At 48.0% G+C, this 25,961-nt stretch overlaps 3 protein-coding genes and 1 long non-coding RNA gene across 4 annotated transcripts in view; 2 read left to right on the forward strand and 2 right to left on the reverse strand.

Annotated features, from left to right (window-relative positions):
* LOC138174635 (class I histocompatibility antigen, Gogo-OKO alpha chain-like) overlaps positions 1-25,961 on the reverse strand; it is a 529,286-nt gene that overhangs the window by 364,459 nt on the left and 138,866 nt on the right. The window lies entirely within an intron of this gene.
* LOC138174636 (BOLA class I histocompatibility antigen, alpha chain BL3-6-like) overlaps positions 1-25,961 on the forward strand; it is a 451,117-nt gene that overhangs the window by 1,194 nt on the left and 423,962 nt on the right. The window lies entirely within an intron of this gene.
* On the forward strand, positions 534-4,729 carry LOC138174638 (uncharacterized). The gene is made up of 3 exons (XR_011171794.1): positions 534-660; positions 4,040-4,084; positions 4,271-4,729. It is a non-coding gene; the product is annotated as an uncharacterized lncRNA (long non-coding RNA).
* Positions 5,272-25,961, reverse strand: part of LOC138174529 (heterogeneous nuclear ribonucleoprotein A1-like) — a 22,535-nt gene continuing 1,845 nt past the window's right edge. The window contains 6 exon segments of the mRNA XM_069104845.1: positions 5,272-6,018; positions 6,020-6,593; positions 14,883-15,057; positions 16,016-16,157; positions 23,745-23,976; positions 24,562-24,695. Of these exon segments, the coding sequence (XP_068960946.1) occupies positions 5,635-6,018; positions 6,020-6,593; positions 14,883-15,057; positions 16,016-16,157; positions 23,745-23,976; positions 24,562-24,695 (1,641 nt within the window). The 3' untranslated portion in view covers positions 5,272-5,634.

The following is a 25,961-nucleotide window of genomic DNA, read 5'->3' on the forward strand; positions in this document are numbered from 1 at the left end:
GGGGGGGGGGGGAGGAGCCTGCAACCGCCCTGCAACTAACCCTAACCCTTTGCCCCCAGACCCTCCCTCTGCCCGAGTGACCTGCCACGCTGCCCCCCAAGGGGAGGTGACCCTGCGCTGTCGGGCCCAGGATTTCTACCCCTCTTACATCTCCCTGACCTGGCTGAGGGATGGGCAGGAGCAGCTCCAGGACACGGAGTTCATTGAGACCAGGCCTTCGGGGGACAGCACCTTCCAGAAGTGGGCAGCTGTGGGGGTGACCCTGGGCCAGGAAGGGGAGTACACCTGCCGAGTCCAGCATGAGGGGCTGCCTGAGCCCCTCACCCTGCAGTGGGGTGAGGACCTGGGGGGGCAGGGGGAATGTGGTGAGGAGGGATTGGGTGTAGGGCAGTGAGGAGGGACTGAAGGGAAGGAGGGAACAGTCTGGAGAAAATCCGACCCACACCCCACAAGATCAGAGGGAGGTGGAGTTACTGGGGGAGGGCGGGGGAGGGAGGATAGTGACCCTCAGGCCAGAGGGCTCAGGGCCTCCCACTTCCCTTTTCCATTCCAGAGCCCCCCACCCACCCATCGGGCTCATCATGGGGTGCATTGCTGCCAGCCTCCTCCTCCTCATCGCAGTCATTGCTGGAGTTGGGGTGTGGAGGAAGAAGAATTCAGGTGGGCAGGCCTGGGAGGGCCCTCAGGGAGCAGAGACCAGGGAGGTCCAGGCCTCCCCTGACCCCCAGCTTGTTTTTCTGTCCCCAAGTCCTCTCCCTCCCGTCTAAGGGACCCTCAGATGGGCCCCAAGGCTCTAGATGAACAAATCCCTAACTGGAAACCATTTCTCTGAGGATGCCTGGCAGGGGTGTGATAGGCTGGCTGAGGGGGGAATCTGCTTCAGACTCAGAGCAGAGATGAACATGGGGGTCTCTGCCCCAGCGCCTGGTGTCCCCCCAGCTGGGGGATGTAGCCCAACCTTGGGAGCCCCTGGAGCCAGGCTTGGAGGGGGGAAGGGCCCCTTTGGGGGCCTCTTTTCTCTCTTTCCCTTGGATCTAGAGGCTGGACTGGAGTGGGGGAGGGGTGCAATCTAGGTATTTGTTGTGTCTCCAAGACAAAACACAGAACATTTTTTATGATTATTTTTAGTTTACATCATTCATTTCCACAACATTTTGAGTTACAAATTTTTTCCCCATTTTTCCCCTATTCATCACCACAAAACAGCGATCCCACTGAATATCCCTCCCCCAATCTGCTGTCTCCTATATCTTCCCCCATGCCCTCTCTGACTTTTCACTAGAGCACATGTCTATGCCCCAGTGCCTGTAAATCCTATTTCCCAGTTGCATGTAAAATAATAATAATAATAGATATTTAAACATTTGATTTTGAAACTTTGGATTCCAGATTCATTCCCTTCCTCCCTTACTGAGAAGATAAGCAATTCAATATAGGTTGTACATGTGTAGCTATGCAAAACATTTCCATAGTACATATATTGTAAAAGACTGACTATATCTCCCTCCCTCCTATCCCACCCCAACTTGTTCTGTTCTCTACTTTGATCCTGCCCCTTTTCAAAAGTGGGTGCTTCCACCTTCCCTCCCCCCTAGCCTGCCGTCCCTTCCATCATCCTCCCTCTCATCCCCTTCCCCCTACTCTCCTGTAGATACCCTATTTAGTGTGTATTTCATTCCCTTCCCAAACCAAATTCAGTGAGAATGAGGTTGACCCATTCCCTTTTGCTTTCCTGTTCTTCCCCTTCATTATAACAGTGTTCCCTTACCTCTTCTATATGAGATAGTTTACCCCATTCTGTCTCTCCCCATCTCCTCTCATTATATTCCTCTCTTACCTCTTAATTTCACTTTTTAAGTATCATCCCTTCCTATAAAATTGGTCCTGTGCCTTCTATCTATGTATACCTGCAAACATATATACACATGTTCACATATGTATTCATATACCCTCATATGTATATATATATATATATTTCTATTCCCTTCAACTACTGAGAAAAGTTTCATAAATTACAATTATTATTTTTCCATGTAGGAATGTTAATAGCTCAACTTTGATAAGTTCCTTATGATTTCTTTTCCCTGTTTACCTTCTCAGGCTTCTCTTGCTTCTTGTATCTGAATGTCAAATTTTCTATTCAACTCTGGTTTTTTCAGCAAGAATGCTTGAAAGTCCTCTATTCACTAAATAACCATATTTTCCCCTGAAACATGATGCTCAGTTTTGCTGGGTAGGTGACTCTTGGTTTTAATCCCAGCTCCTTTGACCTCCATAATATCACATTCCAAGGCCTTCGATTCCTCAGTGTAGAATCTGCCAGATACTGTGTTATCCTGATTGTGTTTCCACAATATTGAAATTGTTTCTTCCTGGCTGCTTGTAATATTTTCTTCTTGATCTGGGAACTCTGGAACCTGGCTATAATATTCCTAGGAGTTTTCTTTTGGGGATCTTTTTCAGGAGGTGATAGATGGACTCTTGCAAACTCTGTTTTGCCCTCTGGTTCTAAAACATTGGACCATTTTCCTTGAGAATTCCTTGAAGGATGATTTCTAGGTTCTTTTGTTGGTCATAGCTTTCAGGTAGTCCAATAATTTTTAAAATGATCTCTCCTGGTTCTATTTTCCAGGTCAGTGGTTTTTCCAATAAGATATTTCACATTTCCTTCTATTTTTTCATTTGTTTGGATCTGTTTAATAGTATCTTGATTTCTCATAAAGTCACTAGCTTCCGTTTGCTCCAATCTAATTCTGAAGCAATGATTCTCCTCATTGATCTTTTGAGATTCTTTTTCCATCTGGCAAATTCAGCTTTTTAAGGCATTCTTCTCCTCATTGCCTTTTTGAGCCTCTTTTGCATTTGAGTTAGTCTATTTTCTAAGGTATTATTTTCCTCAGTCAGGCTGTTGACTCTCATTTTGTAATTTTCTTGCTTCCTCATTTCTCTTCCCAGTTTTTCCTCCACTTTTCTTACTTGGTTTTCAAAATCCTTCTTAAGGTCCTCTATGGCCTGTAACCAGCTCATATTTTCCTTGGAAGCTTTTGGTGCAGGAGTTCTGACTTTGTTGTCTTCCTCCTGTTCCATGCTTTGCTCCTTTTTGTCCACAAAATAGGAGTATAAAGTGGGGTTCTGTGCTTAGTTTGCTTCCTTTGCTTGCTCATGTTGCCACTCAATTACTTGACTTTTGAATTTTTTGTCACAGTAGAACTCTGCTTCCAGAGAGGAGAACTTTGTCCCATTCACTGGGGTTTTCTCAACTGCTCAAGGTATTAGCATGCTCTGGCTCACTGGTCACGCACCCCAGGACCTCCATCCCAGATAGTGATCCAGATCCAAGCAGGTTAAAGCAAGAGCAATGACCCCTCAGTCTGGTTGCTTAATCCCCCTACAATCTGCAGGCCAGGCCGTTGTGCCTCAGCCACTTCTCCCTCCAGGGCACAAAGGCCAGACCACACTCCTGGACTCCCACTTCCCAAAGTCCGCACTGAACTGACCTCTCACTTTGTCCTTAGCATCTGTGGGTTGGTAATTCTGGAAACCATCACAGCTGTTGGTGATCTGAAGTCCCTCCAGCTGGCGGCTGGTTGTGGCTGCCCTGAGGCTAAAACCTCCTGGCTCCCAGAGCTCTGTGCTGGCCCCTTCCTGCTGGCCTGCTGCCTGACTGTCTTCATCGGGAAGTTAGCTTCTCTCTGTCTGGGATCTGTAGCTCCAAAGTTTGTTTAGAGTCATTTTTTACATTAATTGGAGGAGGTGGAAGCAAGAGCCACGCAGAAGTCCTGTTTCTACCACCACTGAACTTCTGAGACCTTAGTGTGGTCTGCTCTTCTGGATTCCTCACTGGAAATTTGAGGGCATTATGTTTAGGCTGCAGGTAAGTGAAGGGTTGACATGGAGAGTAGTTCTCTGGGACCTGAGCAGTGAGAAGGCAGAGGAGAGGCTTAGCCCAGCAGCCTTCCCTTGGTGTCCCCTTCCCTTCCCACACCCTGGTTCTGGGATGTATGTCCCTGACTGGGTTGTTTCCCTACTTTGTATCCAGTCAGTGACAGTGCCCAGGGGTCAGATGTCTCTCTCACAGACAGAGGTGAGACTCTAGAGGCCTGAAAGGAGAGAAGGGCTGGGGACCAAAGGGGGCCAAGCAAAGAGGAGGGAATGGGGGAGGTTGGGCTGAGGGTTGACTGGGTGGTGAAGTAGGGCCTTCAGAATGGTGAGAGGCTGGAGGCCAGAGGGGCTTTGGAGGATCCCCCTGAATCTGTCTGTCCTTCTTCAGCCTGAGAGAATTGCCTGGTGTGGACCTGAGAAGGAAAACCAGTCTGCAGTCCCGTGTTGTTCCTGTTGCCCTCTGGCTTCTCTCCCCAGCACTGGACCCTGGGATACTCACTGGACTCTACTGGCCCAAGCCCAGGGCAGCATCCTCAGGGCCTCCCCCTGTTCTCTTAGGCCTCCCTCCCTGCCTCCTTTCTTCCTGCCTGTCTCAGTCTGCAGGGAGCTAGCCAGCAGTCAGGGCCAGAGGGCTTTGGGAATGAGCCCTCCTTCACCCCTGATGCTGCTGTGACCTCTAGATCTCTGTCTGAATGTGGAAACAGCCCAATGAATTAATTCTGGGGTCTTCAGCTTTCCTCCACAATCTCAGCTGAGCTTCCATTGAGTTGGGAGTTTTGGGGGACGGGATGCCAATGTGGAGATGTTCTGGCCATGTGAAGGGAAAATAAATGAAAGTTTGGAGACATCTGAGAAAGCTTTTATTTCCTCTGTTGAGTCTGAGTGCAGGTGGGGCCTGGGGTTAAGAGGGGAAGGAGCCTGGGGCAGCTCCAGGGTGCATGCGGGGACAGATGTTTGTCTTTGATTTGTATTGCTCAGGGGCCCTTGTGTACATGGTCTATTGGGACTTTTCCAGGGCCTCAGAGAGAGCCCAGCCTGCCGACTCAGCCTGGACCTGGAACCATGCCCAAACAAGCTGCTGCGCAGTGACCCCATAGGCCAGCCCTCAGCACCAACTTTCAGAGAGTTCCAGTTCTCTTTTTTGTTGTTTTCTGTTCCCCCTTGTGTGTATATCCCTGCTTTTCTTTCACTGAAGGGACCTCCCTGAGGGCTTCTGTGGTCTCTGTTCAGGGCTCAGTCCAGGATCCTAGGGCTCCATCTCTGTTGGTGATGGTCACTGCATTGAGTGACCACCTTTTCCCCTATTTAGACTGTCCTAGGGTGGGGGCTTTTCTTCTCTGAAGAATGGAAGGCTTTCCCTTTGGAATTAATGAAGGAAGGAATATCTAGTTTTTATTTATTTATTTATTTTTTAAAAAGACACATTTATTCAGCGTCATGATCAGACTATTACATTTAGCAATCGACAGCATGGGTGCAAAAAAAAAAATCTACATTAAAACCCTTTGTTGGAATGCTTTACACTTTCCACAGAACAGAAACTAAAATAACCTGTTATACAATTAGTCACAAATACAGTCCTGGTGTTTTTTTGCCCATACACAAAAAGTATTGTCTAAAACATGTCTTCTTGTAGCAGCTAGGCCCTGCCACCACTGTGCTTGGCTGAGTTCACAAATCTGTTGTAACCTGTAGCTTCCCTGTCACTTCTCTGGCTCTCCTCTCCTGCTAAGCTTTGTTTCCTAATAGTAATTAAAATCTTCTGCCACTGCCGTAACTACTGCTACTACTGGAACCACCATAGCCACCTTGGTTATGTGGTTTGGCAAAATATTGGCCTCCACCATAAGGGCCTGAGCTCCTGCCTCCAAAGTTTCCTCCCTTCATGGGACCAAAGTTTGAAGACTGATTGTTGTAGTTGCCAAAATCATTGTAGCTTCCACCACCTCCAAAGTTGCTTCCATCATTTCCAAATCCATTGTAGCCATCTCCACTTCCACCGTATCCTCCACCACCACGACTGCCACCAAAACCACCACAACCACTGAAGTTCCCACCACAGCCAAAGTTATCATTTCCACCAAAGCCACCTCCACAGCCACCACCAAAGTTTCCAGAACCTCTTTGACTAGATGAAGCTGGCCATTTCTTGCTTAGACAAAGCTTTCCTTACTTCACAGTTGTGGCCATTCACAGTATGGTATTTTTGAATGACAATCTTATCCACAGAATCATGGTCATCAAAGGTAACAAAAGCAAAGCCTCTCTTTTTGCCACTGCCTCGGTCAGTCATGATTTCAATCACTTCAGTTTTCCCATATTGTTCAAAATAGTCTCTCAGGTGATGCTCCTCAGTGTCCTCCTTAATGCCACCCACAAAGATCTTTTTCACAGTTAGGTGGGCGCATGGCCTTTGAGAGTCCTTTCTGGAAATAGCTCTCTTTGGTTCAACAACTCTGCCATCCACTTTGTGAGGTATGGCGTTCATGGCCGCATCTACCTCTTCCACTGTGGCATAGGTAACAAAACCAAAGCCCCTGGAACGCTTGGTATTTGGATCCCTCATCACCATGCAGTCTGTGAGCGTGCCCCATTGCTCAAAATGGCTCCTTAGGCTCTCATCCGTCGTCTCAAAGCTGAGGCCGCTGATAAAGAGCTTCCGAAGCTGCTCGGGCTCTTTGGGGGACTCTGACTTCGACGCTTCGGCGATCCTTCTCCAACAACGTCCAGGACAGAAAGGAGCTAGCTCACTCGCGTATCTCAGGAATATCTAGTTTTTAAATAGAAAGAAGCCCTTGCCCCTTCTCTACTCCCAGGAGTCCAGACCCTGAACGTGTTTAGGACCCGCTGACCTCTCCCCACCTATAACTTCCATTCTCCTCCACTCTCCTTTCCTCTTTGGAATGATCTAGGCTGCTGGAAACATCTGCCTTTCTCTCTTTTGTTCTGCCCTCGTGTTTCCAAAAAAAGAGGAAGGTTTTATTTATTTCCATTTCTCTCCCATCTTATAATCAGTATCTCAACATCAGAACATTGTTTTTACTCATCCGAGACCATCCACGTTTTGTTCACTTGTTCCAAAATTTGTGTGTGGGAGTGGAGCCAAGGTGGTGGAGAAAAAGCAGGGACTTACTTGAGATCTCCCCCAAATCTCAAATACCTGTAAAAGATAACTCTAAACAAATTCTAGAGCTCCAGAGCCAACAAAATGACAGTGAAAGACACTTCTAGTCTAAGAGTGGAAGGCCAACAGGAAGGGTTCGTCATGCTGGGCTGGGAACTGAGTGCAGTCCAGCATGGGCCAGGGTGGCACAGATAAGAGAAGAACAGGCTTCAGGAGACTGATTCACTGGCCACTATGGCATTTTCCAGACTTCTTCACCCAAGGATCAAGTGACTCATAAAAAACTCTTGAAGCCTAAGGCAGTGCATCACCCCACTCCCACACCTACCCCTGATGGAAGCAGAGTCTTAACGTGACAACAAGTTAGAAACCAAAGTATTTGGCTGGGAAGATGAGCAAACAGCATAAAAAATCCTTAGACTATAGAATCTTACTCTGGTGACAAAGAAGATCAAAACATACAACCAGAAGAAGACAACAAAATCAAGATTCCTGCATCAAAAGCCTCCAAGAAAAATATGAGTTGGTCACAGGCCATGCAACAGCTCAAAATGGATTTTGAAAATCAAGTAAGAGAAGCAGAGGAAAGATTGGGAAGAGAAATGAGAGTGATGCAAGAAAATCATGAAAGACAAGTCAACGGCTTTCTAAAGGTGACCCCCCCCCAAAAAAAAAACCCTGAAAAAATAAGACCTTAAAAAATAGAGTAACCCAAATGGCAAAAGAGATCCAAAAAGCCAATGAGGGGGCGAATGCCTTAAAAAGCAAAATTGGCCAAATGGAAAAGGAGGTCCAAAAGCTCACTGAAGGAAATACTTACTTCAAAATTAGAATGGAGAAAATGGAAGCTAATGACTTTATGAGAAATCAAGATATTATAAAACAGAACAAATAAAATGGAAAAAAAAATAAATAGAAGGCAATGTGAAATATCTCATTGGAAAAACCAATGAACTTGAAAATAGATCCGAGAGATAATTTAAAAAGCCAAGACTATCTGAAAGCCATGATCAGAAAAAGAGCCTAGATTTTTCAAAAAATTATCAAGGAAAACTGACGTACTCTAGAACCAGAGGGTAAAATAGAAATTGAAAGAATCTACCAATTGCCTCTTGAAAGAGATCCCCAAAACAAAACTCCTAGAAATATTATAGCCAAATTCCAGAGTACCCAGGTCAAAATATGGCAAGCAGTCAGGAAGAAACAATTTGAGTATTGTGGAAACACAATCAGCATAACAGAAGATCTAGCAGCTTCTACATTAAAGGATCGGAGGGCTTAGAATATCGTATTCTAGAGGTCAAAGGAGCTAGGATTCAAACCAAGAATCACCTACCTAGTAAAACTGAGGACAATACCTCAGGGGTAAAATGGATATTTAGTGACATACAGGACTTTGAAGCATTCTTGATGAAAAGACCAGAGCTGAATGGAAAATTCGATTTTCAAATACGAGAATCAAGGGAAACATGAAAAGGTAACAGGAGAAAAATCATAAGGGACTTACTAAAGTTGAACCATTTACATCCTACATGGAAAGATGACATTTGTAACTCATGACACTTTTGTTAGTATTAGGGTATGTGGAGGAAACAGGTAGCTAGATAGATAGATATAGGGCACAGGGTGAGTTGAATATGAAGGGATGATATCTAAAAATAAAATTTAGGGGTAAGAAAGGAATATATTGGGAGTAAAAGAAAGGGAGAGATAGAATAGCATAAATTATCCCACCTACAAAAGGCAAGAAAAAAGATGTCTTAATGGGGGGACAAAGGAGGGAAGTGAGGTATGAGTGAACCTTACTATCATTGGATTTGACTAAAGGAGGGAATAGAAAAACACTCACCAGGGTATCTTATTCCACAGGAAAGTAAGAGGGAAGGGGAAAAGGCGGTGAGGATGATGGAAGGGAGGGCAGATTGGGGGAGGGGGTAATCAGAAGTAAACACTTTTGAAAAGGGACAGGGTAAAAGAAATATATAGAATAAATGGGGGACGGGATAGGATGGAGGGAAATATAGTTAGTCTTTCATAACATGACTATTGTGAAAGTGTTTGCATAACTACACATGTATAACCTATATTGAATTGTTTGCCTTCTCAATGAGGGTGAATGGGGAGGGAAGATGGGAGAGAATTTGGAATTCAAAGTTCTAAAAACAAATGTTAAACATTGTTTTTACATGCAACTGGGAAATAATACATAGAGGTAATGGGCTACAGAAATCTATATTGCCCTGCAGAGATAAATGCTGGGGGCGGGGGGGGGTAGTTAGAAGGGAGAGCAGACTGGGAGAACGGGTAAACAGAAAGCATGTGTCATCTCTGGGTGGGGTGGAGGGGAAAGATGGGGAGAAAATTTTGATTCTTGTATTTGAAAGTCAAATTTTCTGTTCAGCTCTGATCTTTTTGTCAAGAATGCTTGAAAGTCCTCCTTTTCACTGAATTTCCATATTTTCCAGTGAAGTATTATCCTATTTTGCCTTCTGGTTCTAGGTTCTGATTCTACTCACTTGACTCTGCATCTATTCATACAATCTCCCCAGATTCTGGGATTTTATTTTTATTTTTGCAGTTTTAATATTAGCTGTGTTAGACTTTAAAATTTTTTTAATTTAAAAAATTCAATTAATTTTTCATTAACAGAAATGAACTTTCTCTTCCTCTTAGCTCCCCTTTCCCATTGCTAAAAAGAAACAAAGACAAAAATCTTTGTAACAAAAATGACTAATTAAGCAAAACTATTTCTCACATTGGCCATACCGACCAAAAACATATGTTCCAATCTGCCCGTGACCTATCTGCCTGGTGGTGAGTAGTATGTTTCATCATGAATCCTCTGGAATCATGGCTGGTCAGTGCATTGATCAGAATTATTGAGTCTTTCAAACTTGTTTTTACAGCAGTTTTGTTAATATAAAAACTATTCTCTTGGGTTCTGCTCACTTCACTTTGTATCCATTCATAAATCCTCCCAGGCTTTCTGGTTTTTAAATGCTAATCCCACTAAGGAGAATTCTTATTTTTCAAACACATCATATGTTTGTATTTTTGAAAACCTTTTATCAGTATGTTTCATTTTTGACAAGATTCATTTCCCAGTGAGCCCTTTCTCTCCACCCAATATCTCCCTTCCTTCTGAGATAACAACAAAAGCTTTGAGCAAAACTGACCATGAGCAGGTAGGGCGCGTTCCCCCCCCCCCCCATCACCAACCTACCTCCCAGTGTTGGGAGGATCAAAGGAAATGGTCCGTGTAGAGCACTTGGCTCTAGTAGTAGATGCTTCATAAATGCTTCTTCCCTTCCCCTTTCCCCTTCTTGAAATGCATGTCTTCTGCTTCTCCCATCACTTCTGCCAAACTTTACCTAAAACCCCATTTCTTTATTTATAGCAGTCCAAATTCCAGTTCTGTTGCTAGGCCAAAGTTCCAACACTTCTAGAAACTTCTGATTTTTTACACCCTATTCTACCCCAACATGAACCAACAGACTCTTTTTTTTTGAGGGGGAAGGCAGGGAAATTGGGGTTAAGTGACTCACTCAGGGTCACACAGCTAGTAAGTGTGTCAAGTGTGTGAGGCCAAATTTGAATTCAGGTCCTCCTGGATCCAGGGCCAGTTTTTCTATTCACTGCGCCACCTAGTAGCCCCCAAAGACTCTTTTGAAGGATGCTAAGTCCCCACCCTTGTGGGTAGTCCTGGTGACAACCTCCCCTGCTTCTGTCACTTCCCCACCATAGTCCTTGAGTCTGTAGGTATAAGAGGCATCCCACCATAAAGAAGGAGCTTCATGAGTACGGGCAGGGCTTGTGAGGAAACAAGAGAGAGAAATCTCACTAGTACTTTTGACTAATTCCCATTAACCTATAACTGGGTTAAATTTGTGTGAATTGGTCCAATCACTTTGGAGAGCAATCTGGAGTTATGCCCGAAGAGTTAGAAACTGCCCATACCCTCTGACCCAGCAAAACCTCTACTGCCTCAGTTTCCAAAGATGATTAGGGAAAAAGGGAAATAACCTAAATGTTCTAAAACATTTATAGGAGCTCTCTTTGGTGTGGCAAAGAACTGGGACCCATGGGGATGCCCATCAATTGGGCAGTGACTGAACACGTTGTGGTGTGTGATTGTTATGGAATACGACTGTGCTATAAGAAATGATGAAAACATGGAAAGACCTGAAGGAAATAACGAGCAGAAGGAAGAGAAAGCTGTATACACTAACAGCAATGTTGTTTGGGGAACTACTCTGAGTGACTAAGTCATTTTAATTATTATAAGGACCCAAATTAATTACAAACAACCTATGAAGGAGAGGCTATATCCATCCACAGCAAGGACTGATAACTAGACTTGTGTCTAGAATGATCTTACACACACACACACACACACACACACACGCACACACACACACACACACACACACACTTGTGTCTAATGATATGCATCTCCAAGACTGGGGGAGGGAAAGCCAAAAAGGGAAAAAAGAAGAAAGTTCCACAATAATTTTATTATATATTTACCAGGAATAGCAAGTTGGAGATGATAGATTTGCAGTTTCATGGGCAATCATCTTGCTTTATTCTACTCTGTTATGGAAATGCTTGTTTTATCTTCAAAGTTCAAAACCAAATACATAAAAGTTTAAAATAATCAAAACTCCAGCTTGTTCCTTGGGGCTGCAGGCTGGGCATCAGGGACTAAGTCAAATGTGAGGCCACAGCTTGGGTGGTATGGGGTTACTTAGCTTGTCAGGAGTCCAGTTCACTAGGACCACTCTGAGTGAGGACAAAGGGAGCAGCTGAGAGGATAGAGGTCTGAGGGAAAAGACATGGGACTAAAGCCTGTCTTTGGCCTTTTCATCCTTTCCAGTGATTCCCTTCACTATCCATGGGTCCTTATTCTTCCCCAACACATTCAGGATCTGGTCCCCTCGTCTTGTTAGGGGCATGCTTAACAACAGCTGACTGATGGTTCAGGTTCGAAGTTGGGATGAATTGAGGACATCATAAGTCACTGAGCACTTAAAAAAAGGAGGTTGACATTGCCCTAACACAAGGATGTGCACCAAGGACACAGTGACACTTTTCAGGATGGGGCTCCTGTCATCTCATGTGGAAACTTGTCCGATCAGCAGGGCAGGGTGTGGGGAGTCCAAAGAAGCCACCATGTTAAAGCAACCATAATTCCCTGTGGATAGGACTTTAGGTGCCCTTAGATCCCAGGAAGGTACCGTGAGGAAGATAAGGGTCCATCAAATCCTAGGGACAGCTTTGCTGCCTTTTAGGCAAAACTAATCCATGTTTGGGAAAACCAGAGTCCCCTGGTCCTATCACACACCACGCCAAAGACCCACAGATCTTCTGAAGGACCTTCCACATTTTCCTAATTTTCAGGATTTGATTGGACAATTGTCCTGGCCCAGGGAATAAAAGAATTGAAGAGAAAAATACTTTGCCTTACCAAAGAGTAACCACAAGAAAAAAGGAAAAATGAGGATGAAAAAAGCCAGGAATTCTAGACTTTCCTTTTCTCTTTTGGATGAACTGAGACTCAGGTCTTAATGATCTAGACCTGGTGTCAATTACTGCTGGGACCACATTAAAGTGGAACTAGGAAATAAGGTCAACATCACAGTTTGGTCACAGGAAGACAAACAAATTAAGTTGTCTGTGCATTTATTTCTCTCAAGTGGGCAAAGCGTGTGTGACCAGCTGCAGTCAAAAGCTGAGCTCCCTTTGGAGTTGGGGGACATAGGTTTTAAACCCTTCTAACAGGGGCTGATATATTTTCATCATCTTATCATCCCTGGCCATAGGAAATACCTCTTCTATCAGACCACCTCCCCATCTGGGCTATCTTTAAAAATAAATCTGTCTCTACCCAGGCTTGAGTAAAACAATGGGCTCCCCCTACATTAGATTAAGCTCCTTTAAGCTTGGCTGGGGGCCTTTGCTTGGGAGACTCAATGGGATAAGGAGAGACCTGCAATTGCATTATCAGTAAAGTCCGTTTGGAGGATTTTCTGGGTTCAGCAAACAAACAGTGCAAGGACTTCAGGTATGTCGGGCTTGAGGGATGCTCACTTTGCCTCCCCGCTGGATGATTCTGATTCCCAGGTCAGTGTGGCCTCTGGATAGTGAATAAGCTTAAGCAGACCTAGGTGGTTAGTAATGTCATTAGCTGCCCAACTCTCAGTTTTCATACCCTTTACATGCCCTCCTTCTGGCCAAAGGAATCGCTGAGGCGTTCCCTACAGACCAAGAGGGAACTGCTAAGGACAACAGTAATTTGTTCACCAAGGTGGGGGCGCCCCTATAGGCCAAAGTGAGATCTAGGTGAGTCTCCAGATAGATTATTATGAGGGTAGAAAGTAATGGAGAAGCCAAAAGAGGACGAGACCAAAGGAGACTCCCCAACCCTGGGGAAGAGCGCTGAGGACAGAGCACTGGTTTCCAGCATCCTGCTCAGTCAGCTGAGTGGCAGGCAGGCCCAAAGACCCTCGGCTACCCCGGCTTTGGGGGGACTTGTTGACACAAAAGCAGCATTCCTCATTAAGAAAGGCACACAAGCCCCCTTTAATGGCCAGAAGGGCATAGACTGGCCACCAATTCTGCCAGACTGCTCCGGGCAAGGAGATGGTTTCACCCTTCAGGGCTCCCACCACTCTTGCTATCTGGTCAGTCATCCTTCAAGACAGATTTCTGAGAACTATTATTTGCAGAAATAAGGCCTCCTATTTCCATCGCCGTAGCAGCCAGGATCCTGCTGCTTATGACCAAGGTTAGGGTTAGGATCGTGTGTCAGGAGCGGCTGGACATGACCTGAGTGTAGGTAGGGTTCAGTAGTGACGAAGCCTTGGTGTGTCAGAGGTATCAGGGTGGTACCTGGAATATACCGGAGGTTGGGCACAGCACAAACGATGGTGCCCACCCCTACCCACCAAGGAGGAAGGGTCTGCTAAAGGGACATCCCCAGAGATGATAGTAAGGTAAGGGAAAACATGAGGGCACCTGGGGACTTGAAGCTAACCCCAGACCCTAGGCCAAATGAGGCCCGCTCAGGTCTCTGGAGGAGTCTTACGCTAGCCAGGACTGGGAGAAGAGAGTGCCCATAGAAGGGTTCAGGCAGGGGTTGTTGGCCGTACCATTGGAAGTAGGACCACACCTATGTTTTGCCCAAAGCTACCCTCTGTAGTGATCCCAGTAAATGATTCTCTTCCCCATTTTGCCGGGCCAGAGTTCCAAGCAGGTCCGGGCAGAGAAAGTGGTACTGATGAGGAATAAGTCCCTGGTGCAAGGACTGGTACCAGCCCCATGGAATGAGTCAGAGGCACCTTGGGTTGTAGTAATTCCTAGGATCTGAGGAGAGGGCAGGGCTAAGAGCCAGAATTTGAGCTTCCTCTTGTGGTTGGGCCTGGGTCACCCAGAGTAACCTAGATTGTGCAATTACACTGGGCTGGATCTAGGCTCCCCACAGGGTTTCCAGAGGAGGGATTTGATAAATAGCAAATAGCAGTGGGGGGAGCTGAGGAGAGGCCCAGAGGGCCTCAGAGAAGCAGGACCCTGAGCTCTATTAGGAGCCAGATGGATGTGGGCTTTGCCCAATTGCTTCTGAGAATAGGGGGCACAGAGGAAAATGTTCAGCTTTCTAGCAGATCTAGTCTGGTTTGCCCCCTGAAACAAAAATGGATTTTCAGGGTCTCCAGTCTCAGAGAATCTCAGGCCCTTCCTGGGGTGGGCCTGGGCTCCTAATTCAATAGACCCCAAGTCCTTGGCAGACACAGGAGGTACTGAAGTGCCCCTAGGGGTCAATGCACAGCCAGCAGCTGGACAGGTTAACAGCATGACGGCCTCCTGTCCCAGCCTCCACCTGGGGTGAGTGGGTATGCAGAAGGAGAGGTTCTCTTCCCTCCATGGCTGGGCATCCTCAGTGACAGACAGCAAGGCAACCGTCAGCAAGTAGAGGGAGCAGGTCAGAAGGGAAGCCAAAGCAGGGGGAGGGAGAGGCACAATGGAAGAAGACAGGGCAGCTAACACCACCAAGGCTGGGTGGACAAGAGATGTGGGAGGCAACGCTGGGCATATGAGTGCTCAGGAAGGGGGGTGGTCTTCTCACAGGCCTTGTCCAGACTCGTGGGGAGCCCTCTGCCTTGGATTGTCTTCTTCAGGCCCTTAGAGGGTAAGATCTCTCAAGGGTTCAGGTGTCCCCTCAGGGGTGGGGGCAGTCTTCAGGTGTGACAGATGAATCCACAAGCTGATGGCCCCAGTAGAGTGGTGAGTAGTACCTGGAAAGCTCCCTTCCACCAGGTTTCCAGGGAGTGTCTCCCCAGGGGGCCCTTCCAGTGTATCAGACCTGCACAAATTGGCCGTAGGGAGGGGCCAAAATTAAAATAGCCTAAACTTCTTTGGGTCCAGACAGGTTTCTCGTGGCTCACTTTCCAAGTAAAGGTATAATTAATGTTCAAATAATTTTTAAATAAACCACTTTAAAAAATGGACATTTCAATTAATATCAATGAAATATACTTATTACTTGAGATTTCTATTTATCATGAAATCGCTCCTCTCGGACTAGAACAGACTGATGACAGTTGGCGGCCGCGGGTCATCTGACAAACAGGACAGGGTGTGTGGTGCCAACCCGCCTGCCAAGTTACATCACAGTCGCGGTAGTGACGGGTTAAGGTGGGTTAAGCAACGCTGAGACAAAGCTGTCATGGCATCTTTACTTTCTCTGATTTCCTCTTCATTTGTCAAGGCCTCTGAACATCCTTTGGCAGGTTGTAAGAGGCCTGCAGACCATACATTGTGCAGGCTTGCAGTATACCCAATCGCCAGGCAAAATACAGGGATAGGCCTCAGGCTGCAAAGATCCCATAACCAGGGTGAATTTAGATCCTGGCATGGGGGCAGCTGGATGAAGTCAATCGGCCAGATCTCAAAGGGCAATGAGAAGCTGGAAGTGGTCTTGGGGAGCCCTGAGGGGGCTTGGAGGGGCTGTACCGGGGACAGGACTGACACCCAGACAGCACTTCCTTGGCCTCTGCTTTGAACATTCCCCAGCGGTGCTGAGAAGCAAGTTCACAAAGTCTGTCCGGTCCCCAGTGACACATGATACGGGGGGCTTGGCAGTGGCCATTGCAGCCTGCAGGGGAGGACAACCAGGTGTCTGTGTTTCCAGAGTCTCACTACAGATTCTCAAGTGCATCCCTGTAGTTCCCCTTGGTGTATTGTCTCTGGAGAGACCAAGACTCAGGCCTCTGTTAAAGCTGCTAGATCTATGTGTGGGGGTGCAATGGGGAGATACAGGAGACTATTATAGGGATCAGGGGCAAGGGGGCTCCCCCCTGCTCAGCCAGTTGGTTCCTTGGGCTTCAGGGCTGGATTCACGAGGGTGACCAGAGGCCCTGATGACAGTCACCTGCTTGGGGAGCAGCAGACACTCTAGTAACCTAGAGCTGGGCTCACCGTTTTTAGTGGCTGTCTAATGGAGGCTTTCACAGCACTCCAAGATCATGAGCCACCCCAGGAGTGTACCTGCTCTCTGTGTAGACAGAGATGTTCTGTCCCTTTCCCAGTTCACAAGCCCTTGACCCTGCCTCTCGCTCTGCCTGTTGTGTGGGGTGAGCATGGGCCAGGCGACCTGATTCCAGTAGCTCAGTTACCATGGTGAGGCAATAACCTTCAGCCTCTCGTCCCTCTGGGTTCCTTAGGCAGGAGCTGTCCATACATACTGTGAGGTCAGCATGGGATGGGTGTCTCTAGGAGGCTCTCTTGGGATCAGCAGGTCCAGGTCATGATGGTCGGTGGTGTTAGGCTGGTCGGTCTCAAGGCTAGGGGTAGTCTCTAAAACCTTAGCAGGGTTCAGTACATTAAGTCCTTTGATGGTGACCTGGGGCCGTGTCAGTAGGGTCTCAATTTTTGCCAGGCCGCTGCTCAATAGGTTGGGTGTGATGTGAATTTAGGAGGAGCGTGGGCATGGGCACAAAGAGAGTCCCAGGGGAATCGAGGAGAGAGGCCTCACTTTGTCTGACAGTCTCAGCCACAGTGATAATGCTCCTTAAGCAGGCTGGCAGGCCTCTGGCTACTGCTTCCCCATGTTTGCTATAGTTCCCTACTGGTCTGTACTGATCCCCATGTTTCTGTTCTAAGACTCCTACTGCATCCCCTCCTTTTTCCATGGGGTAGAGCACAAAAGTCTGAGAATAATTGGTAAGACCCAGAGCAGGGGGCTCAGAGAGGGAGGCCTTAAAGGACTCTAGCCTTATGTTGTTCCTTGGACAGGTAGAGGGGGCGGGACTTTGGCAATGCAGGGCTTTGTGCAGGGGCATCCTGGGACAGAAAATTCAGGTATCCAGGACTGGTAGCACGCAGTGAGACCCAAGAAAGCCTGTAGCTGCCTTTTGGATGCTGGGAGGGGGAAATCATGGATAGTTTGGGTTTGAGTGGGATCAAGGGAGACAGTAGCCTGGGAAATGAAGTGCCAGAGGAACTTTACAGAAGATGGCAAAACTGGAGCTTATCTTGGGAAGCCTTGTGACCATTCATTACTAGGAATGTGAGGAGGACTATGGCCTCAGGGTCCCCCAAAGTTAAGTCAGGGGAGCAGAGTAACAGGTCATCTATATACTGGAGGGGTAGAGAGCCATGGGGAAGGAGAAGAGAGGCAAGGTTATCATGCAGAATTGGAAGAAGAATGAAGGAGGTTCAGTGAAACCCTGAGGGAGGAATGTCAAGGTGTACTGCCATCCTGCCCAAGTAAAAGCCCAAAGGTATTGGCAGGAAGGGCACACAGGGCTGGAAAAGAAGACAAGGCAGAGGGAGACAGCAGGGAACACAGCAGCAGACGTAGGAGTGGGGGATTACAGGGCACAGTCTAGGGACCACAGGTGAGCAAGGTAGGACAATGGCATTAATGGCATGGAGGTCTTGCACAAGGCACCAACCTTGGTTACCAGGCTTCCTGATGGGGAATGTGTGGGTGCTGCAGGAAGAGATACAGGGCCCAGCTAGTCCCTTTGAAATCTACCTCTGGGGTAGGGGCAGAGCACCTTCAATGGCAGCACAGAGAAGTGGGTACTGGGTGAGACATGGGAGAGGGCACTTCTGTGGGTGTGGCTGTAGAGATGCATCCAACATCCGTATGGTTCATAGCCCATAGCTGGGGCGGGACCTTGGCAAGGTCTCAGGGGCCTTAGACTGAAGCAGGAGGGATAAGGCAGCTACATGCATGGGGGTAGGGGACCAGTGATCCAACCAAAGGCCAACAGGGGTGAAAATGAGCACAGTACAGAGGAAGGATAGAATATCGGGACCCAGTAGGTGACAAGGGACCTTAGGGAGACAGAGGAAGGTGTGTTGGAAGTGGTCTTGTCTGAGAATGACAGGGAGAGGGAAAGTCTGTAGAGTTCAGAGGGGCTTGTTAGCAGCTCCCATAACCACCAGACTATCATTACTCTGGGTAAGGGTGAGGAGGGAATTGCAAGGATCCAAGACTGACATGGCAGCCCTTGTGTTCACCAAGGCAGAGATGGGCTGCCTCTGTATTTCCACGGACACCTCTCCTACTTGAGAGAGCGACAAAGAGGGACAGAATCCCTGGAGCTTGTGGGGGAGGGCCTTGATGTCCCTAGGGTAACATAATTCAAGGTGATCTTTAGTCAATTGACACCAGAGCTGGCAATATTTATGGCCATCAGATCAATAGTGACTTGACACATAAGGGAGATTTTGTTAGCTGGATCACCAATTTTGGATTCTAACTGACCCATGGCCAAATTATAACCAAAGGGTATCCTTTCCCTTCATAGGAGACTTGATCTAAGGTCTCTGCCCCTTGTCTTCACTTAGGAAGGAGTGTTCCCAGACTGGAAGAAAAATCCCCCAGTTCATCTGCCAATGCCCCGGGGACCCTACAGGCCAGTGACCTGTTACAGGGACTTTAGAGATAAAAATCCTTCTTTACAGGTAAGAAGATGAGGCCCAGAGAAGTGTTAGGCTCTGTATAAGAGGATCTCTGGGATGCAAAACCAGAGAAATCCACATATTAGCATTATGTTTCACTGTGTCATTATTAGTTATGTTAAATATTGTAAAGTTATGAAAATTGTGACAGCTGAGAAACCTTAGGCCTGGGATGACCAGACTGGCTTGTCACCCAGCAAGGTGCAGGAAGGGGAAGGAGAGCCCAGGTTTCTCCAGTTTCTTTTGCTTTACAAGGAGACAGAGGTGAGCTCCAGGAGTGGGGAAAGCAGGCGACCCTCGTTTTAGAGAACTTTTGTTTGATCTAATTTGTCGGCCACATCCAATGAAAACACGAGATGCTGAAATATGGCTGGTTACTAGTTGGACTGATTAAGGGAAGTTCTTTTCCAGGGAAAAAAGAAACTCAGACTTTCTCTGAAAACCAGGAACTTCCCAGTCTGTGGTCAAATCCTGTGATGATGTTCTGACCTGAAAATGAGGACCTTGGGCTTTTCTTAGATCTGAGTTAGGGGAAGCAGGGATGGGAGGGAAGTTCTGAATAGCCTTGATTTAGAGGAAGGAAATTGTGTATACAGTGCTTAACTGTGTTTGTAGTTATACAACTTCAGCAGTGTGATAACCATTCGGTATCTCTTTGGAGAATCATGCTGTTAAATACATGAAAAAAACATACAAAGAAAGCCAGTTACATGGAAATAAAGATGTGATTCCCCACCCCAGACCTCCATCCAAGTTTATGGGTCCCCTGATATCCTTCTGGGGATCCTTGGGTTAGGGAGGGGAGGGACTTGGACCCCAAGTTCAGATTTACTGTAGAGTGGGAGAAAAGCCCCTGCCCACCTCCAGCTGGATCCTGTCACTGATGCCCCTCATTGATGGGCAAGGCCTACATCTCAGGGCATCACCTTCCCCCAACCCCTGCATGTGCCCCATTATAACAATCCTAGGTCCATATCCAGCCTTAGAAGGTGGAGCCTCACCAGTCCTGGAAGTGGCCTTTGAAGAGCCTCCTGGGCCTTAGCTCCACACGTGGGAGCAGTGGCTTTGAAATCCCCAGACTTGCTGTAAACTTGTGGGTCTGGATTGATGTGAGTGGGATGCACATGCTGCCAAATTATCATGCAGGAAAATTTCAGGCAACTGTAATATTTCCATAACCTTTCATATTGCATATTCTCGCCTCCTCTCCTACAGTCCAGAGCAGGCATCAGCAATAGCCTTGGTCTTCCCTCAATGTCTGCTTTCACTTGCACAGGTTTTTCTTGGGGGGGGGGTGGAGTGAGATGGGGGCGGGGAGGCTGTGAAGCAGTGAGCCCAGCCTAGGGCTGCAGTGCAAACAGCACAGTATTGTACCATGAAGTTAACACAGGGGGTTTATGGAACATGGATTCCTTTCAGAATTCTTTATGTAAAGTCAGAATTGTGTGATTGTGACAAAAAGTGTCTGCGTGAGAATTCCACTCTCAGTAGGGCATTTGGAGAACCCCCTCCTCTCTAGCAGGAACGCCCCTTCCCCCGGACTGCCCCCATCCTGCAGGATGAACCCAGGTCTCTGTGCTCCCCAACAAAGTGCTGCTCCTGGGTGACTTATCCTCTGTGTTAGTGTGTGCTTTGGAGATGGAGATGGGGGGCTCTTCCTCTTGTCTTGGTAACCCCCTCCCCCATCTGCCAATAAAGCTTGACATTGAACTGCTTACGAGCTTACATAGTATTCTCAGCATTGGAACTCATGAAGTCTGGCTGCCAAGGGGCCCCTCCTTAGACATCAGTTGGGTACCTGAAAAGGACTTACCTTATTGACAGCCAACCCTCCACTGAGGGAGTGTGGCTCTGTGACTTCAGTCACGGAAAGCAAGGGTCAATAGTGGCCCCCTCCCTCCTCCCAGAAAGGACTCCTTCATGGCCAAGGACTGTCCCAAAACAGAGATCTTTGTAATGGGTTTTGTTTTTTCTTAGTGTGTAGGGGAGGGGGAAGGAGAGTGAAGGAGGGGGGAGAAGAGAGAGAATTTAGAATTAAAATATTAAAAAATTATTTAAGGAAGATCCTAAGCACCTCTTCATTGCCACATTTACTGGCTTTTCCAGTCCTCCTCCTTCTGGACTTCTTTGTGGCCTCTGACACAGGCCGTTACCCTCACCTCCTCATTGTCACAGTCTCTTCTCTCTAAGTTTTCCTGACAGCCCCGTCTCCTGTTTCTCCTCCTACCTCTGACTGCTCCTTCTCAGTCTCCTTTGCTGGGTTGCCATCCAGGCCATACCTGCTAACTGGGTGTAATGGGAATATAAATTTAAAGATCTTCCCTGCCCCTAAGCTAAAGTGCACCTGGAGCCTGGGGTGGGAGGCTTGTTTTTCAGTAGATACTTCTTGATTGGCCAGTGAGTCAATAAGGTTGTTACATTCTCTGAGCCAGGAGAAGGATATATAAACCCTGATTTGAGGCTTTGTTTTGGGGGCTCACTTTGAGAAGTGTTCTGTGATTTGATCGATGAGACTCTGGGAAGCCATTGTTGAAAGTCCCCCAGCTTTGAAAAACCCAGATGCTGATGGTAACTGTGATTTGGTATGGATGTAAGGGTTGGACAGTTTGGAAATCTGTCTACTTGATCTGTGTCTGTCTTGATAATTCTGCCTGTATACTTTGAAGTTCAGGGTGCTGATCTTTTTCCCCTGAACGAGGTAAACAATATATATATTTGACTGATTAAAGTAAGCTTGTTAACCCATTTTGAGTTGCTTTCCTTTATCAAAGCAGATCCAAGAACCTGTGTTGGCAGACACCCTGGGGACGCTGGGGTGCTTGCCGCTACACTGGGTTTCCTCCAAGGGTCTGTCCTGGACCTTCTTCTCCCTCTATATTATTTCACTTGGGGATCTGATCAGCCCCCATGGCTTCACAATTCTCATCTCTGTGGTGATGATTCTCCAATCTATTTGTCCATCCCTAACTTCTTTTCTGACCTACAGTCTCCCATCTCCAATTACCTATTAAACATCTACAAATAGATGTCTTGTAGACACCTTAACCTCCACACGTCCAAAATTGAATTCATTAGCTTCATCCCTAAACACTTACAACTTCTACACTTCCCTGTTATTGTCCAAGGCACCACCATTCTGCATCCTTTAGGCTCCAAACCTAGATATCAAGGCTGGACTTCTCCCTCTTTCTCACTTCCCATAGCCAGTCTATTACCAAGGTCTGTTCATTCTTCCTTGGTAAAATCTCTCACACCCCCCTTCCTCTCCTCTGATACTCTGGTCCATGTCACCACTCCAAGGAGATTGCCTTGGTCTGTGGTTGGTCTGCTGCCACAAGTCTCTCCTCACTCTAGTCCACCCTCCCCCAGCTGTCTCTTAAGTCAGGCTTGAGCACGTCCCCCCTCTACTCCTTACATTCCAGGGGCTCCCTTTCACCTCCAGGATCCAATAGAACAACATGTGCCTTCTGAACCTTCAGAGCTCCCCCCCCCAGCCCCCATTCCATTCTTGCATTTCTTACACTGCCACCACCTTGACCTCGCCACCTTGGATCCAGTGACATCGACCTCCCTGCTGGTCCTCCAAGGAAACCCTCCATGTCCCCTCTCCCTGAGGAACACAACGCTCCACCTCCTCATTTACATCTCCTGGTTTCCAGGAAAACAGCCAAGCTGGGAAGCCATGTCAATGGCTCAAAGCCAAGTTGCCTGGACCAGTCAGAGCTTGGGGACAATTATTCTGCTTTTGGACACAAAACAAGCCCGTCCTCCATGGAAGGGAACCCAAAAGACACTGCTCTGACCACATGTGCCCTGTGAGGCCCCCCCCCTCATACAGCCTGTGTTCAGGCTAGACCACAAATGTCCATCTCTCCCTCCTAGTGCTGAGGCCTGACCCTTGGCAGGTGGAGCAAAGGGCCAGGGTTCTCTGCTGTGCAGAGCTGAGGTGGGAGGAGGGGCTCACCCTCCAAGGGGTCCTAATGATTGTGGGGGGGGGGCTACTAGGAAGGGGAGGTGTTGTCACTTGCTACTTCCTTCAGTGTCCCTATAAGCCTGGGGACTGATCTCAGGCAGTCAGTCAATAAACATTTCCTAAGCACCCACTATGTATCAGGCATTATATTAAATGCTGGGGATAGAAATACAAATAAAAACCAAGAGAGCTGCTCCCCTCCAATGGTTACAGTCTAATAGGAGCTGAGAACACACAAAAGGAAAGTGAGTGGGGAGGGGTATGGAAGGAAGGGGCAGAGGAGGAGGCACACGGGGAGGGGGAGGGATGGAGAGGCCCACAGCAGGGCAGCTGGTGGGAAATGGGGAGAAGACCAGACTGGGTCTCTGTGCTTTCACAGAGCCTTTGACCCTGCCCTCCAGTCAGAGGGTCCAATCAGAGGGACAGAGGCTACTGAGAAGATGTGAGCCCTGAGGCTGATTCAGTCTTGCAGGACAAAGGGATTTCCCCTGGTAAGTTTCCTGGGGAAGGACGGCCTGATGGAGAGGTCCAGAGAAATCTAGCAGGCCTGTAGTTGGTGAGGAAATGGGGAGAAGCCTGTGCTGAGGCCTCCCCTGAAATAGAGGCCCTGGAGACCAGGACCCTGCCTCCCATCACAGGCCTCCTCCTCCAGCCTTTCAGAGGCCCAGCCAGGAGAGGGAAAGGACCAGAATCCCCAGCCCAGGAGTTTGTAACCAGAGGTCTGTAGACTTATATCTAAAGACGATCTTGATTAGCTCCATATTTAATAGACTGGAGTTGACAATTCAGATATACCTGGTGGGTCTGGAGCCCCAGAGGCACAGGGCCCACCTTCCTGCTGATGTTAGAAGCTTCTCTAGGCAGGGTCCCTCTGCCAGATTCCGGATCGGAATGCGGCTGGTCAGTGAGGCCGAGGCCCAGTCCATCCATGAGCAGCGAAGGCATTTTCCTTAGCTCTCTCTGATAAAAGGTTGGAACATGGTGGTGACTGCTGGGCTTTGCACATTCCCCATCTTCACCATCATCTCTGTGTGCGGTCCAAGGAGGCCATATTGGAAGTTAAGGGAGGCCCTGGCTCTGAGGAGGTCACAAAGGAATGGGGGAGACAATATATAAACACACCCACCCCCCACCCACACCCGTCATGCCCATGGATGCCCAGGTTTAGAGCATTTGAGTCAATCATCCTCATCGCCCCTTCCCTTGCTTGGGAGGAGCATGAGGGAAGATGATATCCTTGAATAAGCTCCCCCAGATCCTGACACACAAATGGGTTTTAAAATAGGAGCCTGCAGGGTTAGCCTGGTCACCCTCCCACCCCAAGGCCTGCAGCTTCTCACCGCCATCCTCTGGCACCAACATGACACCCTCTAAATTTGGTTACTCTTAAGACAAAGCCCTATTGACCCCACCCTGGTTATGCCTCTGGTCGAGCATCTTCCAGGAAATGCCAGCCCCAGGCAGGAAGGATGAGGACGTGGCTTACCAGTGTCCACAGAGATCAGTGGAGAGAGGAGAGCTCTAGGGGCCCCAGTGAGCCCAGAGGCCCTCAGGTTAGTGACTGTGTAGTCCATGGGTTAGCACCTGCATGAGAAAGGACATCTCCACTCACCTGGCCTGCTCACCAAACTCCCTGCCTGCTCTGGAGAGAAGCCAGTTCTGATCAAAGGAGTGTGGCACCTGCTGCTCAGTTTCCTCCTGTACAGGGGAGCGTGTGGTGACCTCTGCACTCTGACATCTCCAGGTCTGATGAAGACAGAAACCAGAGGTAAAAGACTCAGGACTATGAGAGAAGGCTTTCCCAGAGCTCGAACAGATTCCATTGGTCATTCTGGAGACACTTTTAGGAGGGCAGAAGGCATTCTGTGTGTGTCAGCCTGGATTGGAGCTGGGCCCAGGTGCTTTCAGGCCTTCTCCTTCTCCTGGGTGCTGGGGGGAAGGAGGCAGGGGAAGGTGCTGCTGCCAGGAGAAGGTGCCCAGAAGCCCCCTCACCACGTGGGGCAGAGCTGGAGGGGGAAGTCTCCAGGGACAGCCTGTGATGCAGAGTCAGCAAGGCAGGGCTCACCATGGGCTGCCCAGGAGTTTCATAAAGGGATTGGAAACCCTACACTGTGAGCTCCTTGAGAGCAGGCATTGTTCTGGTTATGCTTCATATGCCCAGGGCTCAGGACAGCTCCTGGCACATGGTAGGCAGTTGTTGGCTGACTGACTGCCAGGGAGCAGAGGATGATGTCAGGGAGATGAATGCAGGGCAGTTAGGTGGCACAGTGAGTAGAGCACTGGCCCTGGAGTCAGGAGGACCTGAGTTCAGATCCACCATCAGACACTTAACATTTACTAGCCTGTGTGACCTTGGGCAAGTCACTTAACTCCCAATGCCCTGCCTTCCACCCTGCAGAAAGAAAAAAAGAAAAAGAGAAGATTGCTCATGTTCCCAGGATAATTTGAAACTTGACTTGAAGGGCTGGATGTTGGCTAAAAGATCTAGGTGCAGCAGAGAGGGCAGATGGAGAAAGAAGCAGGCAGCCTGTACCCAGAAGGGCCGCTGTCCACGGGAAGTCCTGTCAGATACCAATCGCCTTTGCCTTTTCATTGTAGTAAAACCGTCTTGAATATCTTAGTGAGGAATTCTTTGGGGTCACAATAAGGGGGGAAAGAGATCTGGGGAGCTCTGAGAGGAGGCCAAGGAGCTACAGAGCGACAGAGTACTAAGTAAATGTGAAAACGTGTAGACTAGCATTGGAGGCAACTAGGGAGTTATAGAGACTGGGGGTAGATGTCAAGGGACTGCGGCAACCAAGAACTCAGTGCTGGAGCTCATGGCTGGGCTAGAGCTGTAGTTGTATGGCCCATTAGCCCAGGTCTAGTGCGTCACCTTGTGGCGATATCAGACATAGCAGCCTGAGGAACTATTCCAGCTGCCTCCCCCAGTCAGGTGCCACCTGAAGCCCTCACTGCTTGTGTTTGTGTGTGTGTGTGTGTGTGTGTGTGTGTGTGTGTGTGTGTGTGTGT

Source organism: Petaurus breviceps, unplaced genomic scaffold (assembly GCF_028583685.1).
Source record: "Petaurus breviceps papuanus isolate PSGF00001 unplaced genomic scaffold, PetGlider_PUasm1.0 689, whole genome shotgun sequence".
Taxonomy (NCBI): Eukaryota; Metazoa; Chordata; class Mammalia; order Diprotodontia; family Petauridae; genus Petaurus; species Petaurus breviceps.